The sequence below is a fragment of the Eucyclogobius newberryi genome, unplaced genomic scaffold (genome assembly GCF_026437365.1).
Source record: "Eucyclogobius newberryi isolate DKJ021-1_F unplaced genomic scaffold, fEucNew1.0.hap1 SCAF_12, whole genome shotgun sequence".
Lineage (NCBI taxonomy): Eukaryota > Metazoa > Chordata > Actinopteri > Gobiiformes > Gobiidae > Eucyclogobius > Eucyclogobius newberryi.
This window is the reverse complement of record NW_027315746.1, coordinates 4,810,455-4,820,454: the sequence shown is the minus strand read 5'-3', so window position 1 is coordinate 4,820,454 and position 10,000 is coordinate 4,810,455. Positions and strand designations below refer to the sequence as shown.

Genomic DNA, 10,000 nt, shown 5'->3' with positions numbered 1-10,000 from the left:
TTTTTCACCCAGTGAACATTGAGGAAAAGTCACAAAAATTTGCACACCTCTAAAAATCATGCCTCTCTACATTCTGGCTATTTCCCTTTTCTAAAATAAAAAAAATTGGCGCGTCAGCGCCCCCAAATGTACCAAAAATGCATTGAGAGATGGGAAATGACCCAAAAAAAATCTGGCCGTAGAATCATGAAATTTGGCGCAGAGGTAGATGGTGACAAGAGAAGTAAAAAATATTATTACGGCAACGCCGTCCGCCCAACCAAATGTCGGCCATATTGCTTCAAAAATGGCTAAACATGACTTTGGAGTTTTTCCAAACGTCGTACTTTTACGAACTCCTCCCAGGGCGTTGGCCCTAAAAAGCTGAAATTTGGTGAAAATGCTACTGAGGAGTGGGACATCAAAAGTTATCCAAATTACATTGATTCCTGTCACGGTCTCTGTGCGGCGAAGCCGCAAACTTTAGCTAGAATTTCAGAAATCTCCCAAATTTAACATTTCTGCCGTTTGCGCAGATAGTCCGTGACTCTTTGAATAAAAATCTGGATAACTTTTGATGGTCCACCCCTGAAGATGAGTCTCACCAAATTTCAGGTTAATAGGGCTGACGCCCTAAGAGGAGTTTGTGAAAGTCTAAAGTGTAAACATGTTCTGGCGATTTCCCCATTGGAATAATATGGGAGGTTTCGGTCATCACTACGGCAAAGCCATAACAATTATGACATGGGTCTCATTGACTTTTTTGATGGGGATGACAAAATTGAGTTTTGTGTCAAATTTCGTAAAATTTCGCAAAACTAAACATTTAACCTCCATATAAAATCTGTAGGGGGCGCTGTGGCGCCTAATAAATTGATTTCACTTCAAGTAGTTTTAGGGCAAAGAGTTTAACAACTGATTCTAATTTGACGCAATTCGGACTTTATCTGTGCAAACGGCAGAAATGTTAAATTTGGGAGATTTCTGAAATTCTAGCTACAGTTTGCGGCTTCGCCGCTCAGAGACCGTGACAGGAATCAATGTAATTTGGATAACTTTTGATGTCCCACTCCTCATTAGCATTTTCACCAAATTTCAGCTTTTTAGGGCCAACGCCCTGGGAGGAGTTCGTAAAAGTACGACGTTTGGAAAAACTCCGAAGTCATGTTTAGCCATTTTTGAAGCAATATGGCCGACATTTGGTTGGGCGGACGGCGTTGCTTGCCGTAATAATATTTTTTACTTCTCTTGTCACCATCTACCTCTGCGCCAAATTTCATGATTCTACGATCAAATTTTTTTTGGGTCATTTCCCATCTCTCAATGCATTTTTGGTACATTTGGGGGCGCTGACGCGCCAATTTTTTTTTATTTTAGAAAAGGGAAATAGCCAGAATGTAGAGAGGCACTATTTTTAGAGGTGTGCAAATTTTTGTGACTTTTCGTCAATGTTCACTGGGTGAAAAATAGGGGGGTTGGTCCCGAGAAGAAAGAAAGAAGAAAGAAAGAATAATATTCCGATGCGAAAACAATGTTTCCCATTTTTCAAATATCATAAACTATACATTTTCGGAAAGCGCTCGCGCTTTCCTACCTCATGGTGTGGGTCCCTGGTCACTGACGGGTACTTTCGTTAATTTTGAGTGGGCTCCGCCCACTTTGTGTTTTTGGCCCTCTATACAGTAACAATGTTAATTTTGCATTACATGCTTATATGCACGGAACATGCAAGAGATGGGGAACGTATTCGTGAGCTACTTAGCGCAAATGAGTGCTTTATAAGGGGATGATCCCAATGTAAAGTGCTTGTTTAGTGCGCACTTTTGCACGGGCTTCGCCCGTTTACAACGGTAATGTTCCATTTTCCTACTACTAATTAGTATGCACGGGGCGTGCGTGAGTGAACAAGTGCGTTAGTGAGTGTTTGGAAGTGGGCGAGCGCTTCGCGCTCGATTTCGTGCGCACTACGTGCGCACTTTCGCAGCCGTGCTTTGCACGGCCTTACAAGATTAATAGGCCTCTCGCCAGCTTGTGGCGCTCGGGCCTAATAATAATAATAATAATAATAATAATAATAATAAAGGCCTGGACACGATTCATCTAAGCGTGGATCATCTCAGTGAGTTCTTATCTGGTTAAATAAAGGTTAAAAAACAAATAAATAGTGTTACAATTATTGTGAGAAAACTATAAGTCGGCCGGGGTGCGACTTATACTTATAATTATACTTATACTTACACTCCGGAGCGACTTGCAACCGCATTTCATACTCCAGTGCGACAGCATTTTTTGGCTGGTGCGACTTATACTTCAGAAAATACGGTAATTTTCTGTTCATAATGACAGTAAATGTGACAAAAACAGAGAAAAAGTCTGTATTTTGAAACTATAGATTGCCTTAAAAATACTTAATTTTGCTTTTAAAATGACCACGATTGTCACTTCTCATATTGTGACCTGAATAACCACGATCTTCACGCGCCTCAGCGACACGGTGCGGTTCCTCCCACTTCCACCGGGGGCAGTGTGACGTTACCGTTCTCGTCGGCTCCTCCGGTCTCGGCCGCTCCTCGCTCCTCCTCAGGGGCTTCTGGGTAAATGATGGCCGTGTCTGCCTGCTCCAGAATCTTCTCCACCAAAGCGTCTTTCTCTCCTTCTGCCTCCTCCGCCTCTTCCTCTTCTCCATCGTCTTCATCTGCCTCGTCCGCCTCAGAGCCACACCCCTCTTTCACTGAAGCACACAGACATGACTTTATTATGACTTTAATATGTGACTTTAATATGAAGTTATTATGTGACTTTAATATGACTTTATTATGACTTTAATATGTGACTTTATTATGACTTTAATATGTGACTTTAATATGAAGTTATTATGTGACTTTAATATGACTTTATTATGACTTTAATATGTGACTTTAATATGAAGTTATTATGTGACTTTAATATGTCTTTATTATGTGACTTTAATATGTGACTTTATTATGAAGTTATTATGTGACTTTAATATGACTTTAATATGTGACTTTATTATGAAGTTATTATGTGACTTTAATATGTCTTTAATATGTGACTTTAATATGACTTTAATATGACTTTAATATGTGACTTTATTATGAAGTTATTATGTGACTTTATTATGACTTTAATATGTCTTTAATATGTGACTTTAATATGACTTTATTATGACTTTAATATGACGTTATTATTAAATTAATATGACTTTATTTTGACTGATTCAAAACAGGGTAAATATGTGCAGCATTAGCATGTTTTTTGTCCGTTTGCTCTAAACATAAAGCAGCTCCGCCAAACGCTGAACTTTACAAACTTTACAAACTTTACAAACTTTACAAACTTCTACAAACAGCATTTTGACAGAAAGTACAGAGGGATTTGTTTGTATCTAATTCTGGGCCTGATTTATTAAAGTTTTTAATAAATCTAAAAAAAATAGGCAAAATGTTTAGGCCAAAAATGTGTTTGTATCTAAAATGTCACCAAAATGAACCAAGAAATGTCAAACTCTTTCTGTTTATTTTTCAGATTTAAATGTCAAAAGGTCATTTTTCCACATAAAATATATTTTTGATTTTCTGATCATTAGTGATAGAACATTTCTGACCTATTTAGGATTTTTATACATATATGTATAATAAATAAAAAAAAATATTCAAATATTCAAATAAACTAAGTGTGAAATGGGGAAAATACATTTACAAACTACATTGGGTTAAACATTTAATAATTTAAGCAGCGCGACTATAGAACAAAATAAACCTTATAGTCCTCGAGAGAAATGTGTCTGTGCAACATTTGCCACAACAAACAACAACAACAACAAACGACAGCAAATAAACAAACACACTGAATATTAAAAGCAAAGGACCATTGGATATGAGTGGTTCTGTGTGGTACCAGACAGTTCCTCTAGAGGGCAGCACAGACGTGTGAAAGTGGTGGACAAGCTCTGAAAACCTTTATTTTTCATTTGTCCGTTTGATAACAACAAAAGCAAAGAGAGTTGGACAGATTTATGAACACTGCATTGAGTCAACGGAAACAGCACGAACTTGAGCACTTTAGAACCATCAGAATCAGAACTAGAACCAGAAACACAATAACAACAACAAGTCACAATTTACACAATAACAAGTCCAAGTTTACACCACCACAAGTGGGTGTGGTCCCTCAAGAGTCTTGGATGAGTCGAAACGTTTTGTTGTTTTGAGTCCAGATGAAACATCTGAACCTTTTTCTACAATCACCACAACAACAAGTCCAACACTACAGAAAATACAACTTTACACCACAACAAGTCCAACTTTACACCACAACAAGTCCAACTTTACACCACAACAAGTCCAACTTTACACCACAACAAGTCCAACTTTACACCACAACAACAGCAACAAGTCAAACTTGACACTATGAGTCTGTTGTGTGTTTCCCATGAGTTCATCCTGGACTTCTTTAAACCGACGTCCCACAAGTTCCTCTGATCCTCGTCTGGATTCACAAAGATCCTTCTCAGGTTTCGCACCACACTGTGTTCTGCCGTCACTTTTACATTCTTTGAGTATTATTCAATCACAACAACAACAACAACAACAACAACAACAATAACAACAACACCAGCGTGGACGAGCCGGCCCCAGCGAGACGAAACAGAAACAGACCCAGTGAGTGATTAAGAGAAAAAACATCCTGCACTTTGCCAAAGACTGAAGAGGATTTATGAGTTTAGTTCTCCACAGAATGGAAACTCCACGAGGAAACTCCAGAAATATGTATAAGTATATAATATATATATATAGATATATGTATCTAAGTATTAAAGTATTCAGAGGAGACGTGTCATGCAACAGAGACGTTTAAGAGTTTTGTTTCCTTCTCATTCACCTTCTTCCACTGCTGCTCTTATCAAACCAACCGAGAGGGTTTATGGACCAATCAGGGAGGACTTCAGGAGCAGTGGGACCAGACCCAGACCCAGACCCAGGCCCAGACCCAGACCCAGGCCCAGGCCCAGACCCAGGCCCAGGCCCAGGCCCAGGCCCAGACCCAGACCCAGGCCCAGACCCAGGCCCAGACCCAGGCCCAGGCCCAGGCCCAGACCCAGACCCAGACCCAGGCCCAGACCCAGGCCCAGACCCGGGCCTGGGCCCAGACCCAGGCCCAGACCCAGACCCAGGCCCAGGCCCAGACCCAGACCCAGACCCAGACCCAGGCCCAGGCCCAGACCCAGACCCAGGCCCAGGCCCAGGCCCAGACCCAGACCCAGACCCAGACCCAGACCCGGTCCCAGATCCGGTCCCAGACCCAGACCCAGACCCAGACCCGGTCCCAGATCCGGTCCCAGATCCAGACCCAGACCCTTCATTATCTCAGTTTAACACGATCTTCATCATCATCAGTCTAAAACTGCAGAGGAAACAGGAGGGCGGGAGGGCATCTGACACACGGTGAGGCATCATGGGTAATGTGAGGTGAGGCATCATGGGTAATGTGAGGTGAGGCATCATGGGTAATGTGAGGTGAGGCATCATGGGTAATGTGAGAGACAGATGTTGCAGTGGTTCAGGCCATAAAAGGCTCCAGTCTCCTGTTTCACCCTTTAACCACCGAAGACCAGGACCAGGACCAGGACCAGGACCGGGACCAGGACCGGGACCAAGACCAGGACTAAACAAAAACCGACCAGGACCAAGACTAAACCAAGACCAATACCAGGACTAAACCAAGACCAGGACTAAACCAAGACCAGGACCAGGACCAGGTCTAAACCAGGACCAGACCAGGTCTGGTATGAGCACACACAGAAACACAAACAGGTCCAGAGCTTCTTCAGTTTCAGGTTCAAAATCAATAAAAACACATGAAACTCTCGGCTCAGATTTCAGTCTTTTACAAATGTTCCTGTTCCTGTTTTAAGAACACGCACGTGGCATTTTCAAACCCCAAATCCAATCACAAAAACAAGACTTTTAAAATCTTCACCCTCAGACGGGTTAAACGAGTACGGATACTTGCATCTGATTGGTCGAAGCGTCACAACAACAGGAAGAAGCCGAGAAATCAAACAGTTCAATCCAGTTCAACACTTCTGCCTCGTCCTCAAATACACGTTCAAAAACACAAAATACAGTGTAACTCTGGGCAACAGTCCGTCTGTGGGCGTCGCCATGTGGGTCCGGCCCCAAACCACAACACTGCGCTGTGATTGGTCAGGCACGCAGCGGTCAAAATGCCACATGTTTTAGCGTAAACAAGTTCCCTTTCTTTAATCGTAGCACGACCACAAAATAAGTCGATACCAAAATGATACCGACAACGACTCGCGGCGATATATCGACACAGCAGCCCACGATATCGATACTGTATCACCAGCATCACGATACAGGGATATTTCGATAGCTTTAGAACAATTTTGAGTGTTAACGGTCTAAAACCTTTGATCACCGCGGCATCAAAAACGGCATCGAGAACCAAGTATCGTCCTTGGTATCGAGAACGGCATCGGGAACAGCATCGAGAACAGCATCGAGAACCAAGTATTGTCCTTGGTATCGAGAACGCCTTCGAGAACGCCATCGAGAACCAAGTATCGTCCTTGGTATCGAGAACGCCATCGAGAACCAAGTATCGTCCTTGGTATCGAGAACGCCATCGAGAACCAAGTATCGTCCTTGGTATCGAGAACGGCATCGGGAACAGCATCGAGAACCAAGTATTGTCCTTGGTATCGAGAACGCCATCGAGAACCAAGTATCGTCCTTGGTATCGAGAACGCCATCGAGAACCAAGTATCGTCCTTGGTATCGAGAACGGCATCGGGAACAGCATCGAGAACCAAGTATTGTCCTTGGTATCGAGAACGCCATCGAGAACGCCATCGAGAACCAAGTATCGTCCTTGGTATCGAGAACGCCATCGAGAACCAAGTATCGTCCTTGGTATCGAGAACGCCATCGAGAACCAAGTATCGTCCTTGGTATCGAGAACGCCATTGAGAACCAAGTATCGTCCTTGGTATCGAGAACGCCATCGAGAACGCCATCGAGAACCAAGTATTGTCCTTGGTAACGAGAACGCGATCGAGAACCAAGTATCGCCCTTGGTATCGAATTGAGTTGGAAGCTCGTGGATTTCGACGGTATTTTTCTGACTTTTCTTTGATTCGTTGGGCGACAGAACGACACCATCGGCGGACGGGACTCACCGCCGTTGCAGTCGCCGTTGGGCGCCGGCGGCGGTTTGGCGGCGGGCTTCTTGCGGCTCTTCCGTCGCGCCGCCGCCTCCTGACCCTCCTCCTCCACGATGTGCAGCTTGTCCTCATCGTCCGAGTCCGAGCTGACCTCCAAGCCGTTGTTGAAGTTTGTCACTGGAAAAACACACGAGAAAGAGAGAATTTAACCACTTTTTACTCCCTCGTTTGGATCGTCACAATTCGGAGAAAATATCGAATCGTGAATATCGAACGCCTTTTTGAACCGGACAAACTCTGTGTTTCATGTTCAGATCTGAGCTGCAGCAGAAGCAGTTTTGAAGTACAATAAGTCTGGACTTTGTTGTTTTTGGAGGATATTGTGGTTCTTCATATAATCTTTCCTCTCTTTTTCCTCCTTTCTCCTCTCTCGTTCCTCTTCTTTCGTCTCTCCTCTCTTTCCTCTCTCTCCACTCGTCTTTCCCCTCTCTCCTCTCTTCTCTCTCTCCACTCATCTTTCTTCTCTCATTCTCCACTCGTCTTTCCTCTCCTCACTTCTCTTTCCTCCTCTCTCTTCTCTCTCTCCACTCGTCTTTCCTCTTCTCTCCTCTCTCTCTCTTCTCTCCTCTATCTCTTCTCCTCTCTCCACTCGTCTTTCTTCTTCTCTTCTCTCCTCTCCCTCTCTTCTCTCTCTCTTCTCCACACCAGCTCGTTCTGATGGAGCAGATTCTTCACTTTTTGCAGGTTTTTCTTTCAAGTGAAGAAACAGTTACAGTTATTTCACCCACGATCAGTAGATTCCAGTAGGTAGAAGATAGCAGTAGTAGTAGTAGTAGTAGTAGTAGTAGTAGTAGTAGTAGTAGTAGTATTTGTAGTAGTAGTAGTAGCAGTAGCAGTAGTAGTATTTGTAGTAGTAGTATTTGTAGTAGTAGTAGTAGTAGTAGTAGCAGTAGCAGTAGCAGTAGCAGTAGCAGTAGCAGCAGCAGCAGTAGCAGTAGTAGTAGCAGTAGCAGTAGCAGCAGTAGCAGTAGCAGTAGCAGCAGTAGTAGTAGTAGTAGCAGTAGCAGTAAGTAGCAGTAGCAGTAGCAGTAGCAGCAGTAGTAGTAGTAGTAGCAGTAGCAGTAAGTAGCAGTAGCAGCAGTAGCAGTAGCAGTAGCAGTAGCAGTAGTAGCAGTAGTAGTAGTAGCAGTAGCAGTAGCAGTAGTAGCAGTAGTAGTAGTAGCAGTAGCAGTAGCAGTAGCAGCAGTAGCAGCAGCAGCAGCAGCAGCAGTAGCAGTAGCAGTAGCAGTAGCAGTAGCAGTAGCAGCAGTAGCAGTAGCAGTAGTAGCAGTAGCAGTAGCAGTAGTAGTAGTAGTAGCAGTAGCAGTAGCAGTAGCAGTAGCAGTAGTAGCAGTAGCAGTAGCAGTAGCAGTAGCAGTAGTAGTAGTAGCAGTAGCAGTAGCAGCAGTAGCAGCAGCAGCAGCAGTAGCAGTAGTAGTAGTAGCAGTAGCAGTAGCAGTAGCAGTAGCAGTAGCAGCAGTAGCAGTAGCAGTAGTAGTAGTAGCAGTAGCAGTAGTAGTAGTAGTAGAGTCTACACTACTGCCCCCTTGTGTCTGTCAGTGGGATTGACAAACAGGTGACCTCGCTAAGTTCTATAACTACAGTTTTTGTCCTGCAGCGACGTACAAACTCACTGGACAGATTAAAATGTCCACTCCCAATACTTGGGAGGAGTCTAGACGAGTCCCGTCTTCATTTCCTGTTTTCATTCTCTCATTTGAGGCCCTCTTCACGACCAGGATCCTGGCTCAGATCTGGTCCAGGCTCAACCCAGAGGTCCCCCTCACACGGCCTGGTTTATGGTTCATATCTCATATCATTTCACACGAAAACTGACACAAAGTTCAATGTCTTCAACTCCAAAAGCACGATTTCTGAGATTGTGGAGCCAAAACCTTTGTGGATCTTTTATAAACACGGAACATCACTCAACACTGAGTTTATAACAACGTCAAACTATTAGATTTTAGCACCGATGACGTTGTTCAAAGAGAGTGAGTGAGCGACACTTGTGAGCGACGGTTGTAGCGCTGCTCGGTGAAAGTGCAGTGCATGACAAATGCTCAGGGACCAGACTCTGCAGCTGTGAGCGACTGGAGCGGCGCCAAGCCACAAAACGCACAATTACACCAGTGTCAGCGAGAGGCGCATCACGGCGCTCATGAAGGGTCAAATATTAACATAATCCTCCACTATTCTGATGAGCACCATCGTTATCAGGACTAAAAACACAGAAGAATGGAGATCTATTGCCAGATTTGCTAGTTGGAAACACACGATTTCGACAGCTTTTTGAGGTGCTTTGGGACAACAGAACCGGTTTAACACGAAATGATTCAGCAAAAGAGAACAAAGGCGAACAAAAGAGAACGAAACGGTTAAAACAGAATCCATCCTCACCAAATGCTTGATCTAGAAACAAACCGCCGTATTTCCAGCGACAATAACTTTATTTGTTGAGCCCACATGCACAGCAGTCGCTTTGACAAGACCACCCAAAATATCATATTTCAAAAGACAATAACTTTATTTATTGAGCCCACATGTTTAGCAAAATGAAGCTAGCAGAATGGAGCTAGCAAAACGAAGCTAGCAAAGGGCGTTAGCATCAGCTACTTCCTGTTTATCGACGCACAGCTCTGGCTTTGTCAAGACCACCCAAAATATGACATTTCCAGCGACGATAACTTTATTTGTTGAGCCCACATGCTCAGCAAAACGAAGCTAGCAGAATGAAGCTAGCAAAACAAAGCTAGCAAAACAAAGCTAGCAAAA

General features: G+C 43.7%; 1 protein-coding gene across 2 annotated transcripts in view; it reads right to left on the bottom strand.

Annotated features, from left to right (window-relative positions):
* The window catches only part of LOC140355959 (zinc finger E-box-binding homeobox 1-like), a 53,677-nt gene that overhangs the window by 19,744 nt on the left and 23,933 nt on the right, over positions 1-10,000 (bottom strand). For both annotated transcript variants that reach the window (XM_072440626.1, XM_072440627.1), the window contains exons 2-3: positions 7,202-7,363; positions 2,516-2,710 (exon numbers count right to left, since the gene is read on the bottom strand). In XM_072440626.1, coding sequence (XP_072296727.1) covers positions 2,516-2,710; positions 7,202-7,363 — 357 coding nt within the window. The remainder of the gene's footprint in view (positions 1-2,515; positions 2,711-7,201; positions 7,364-10,000) is intronic.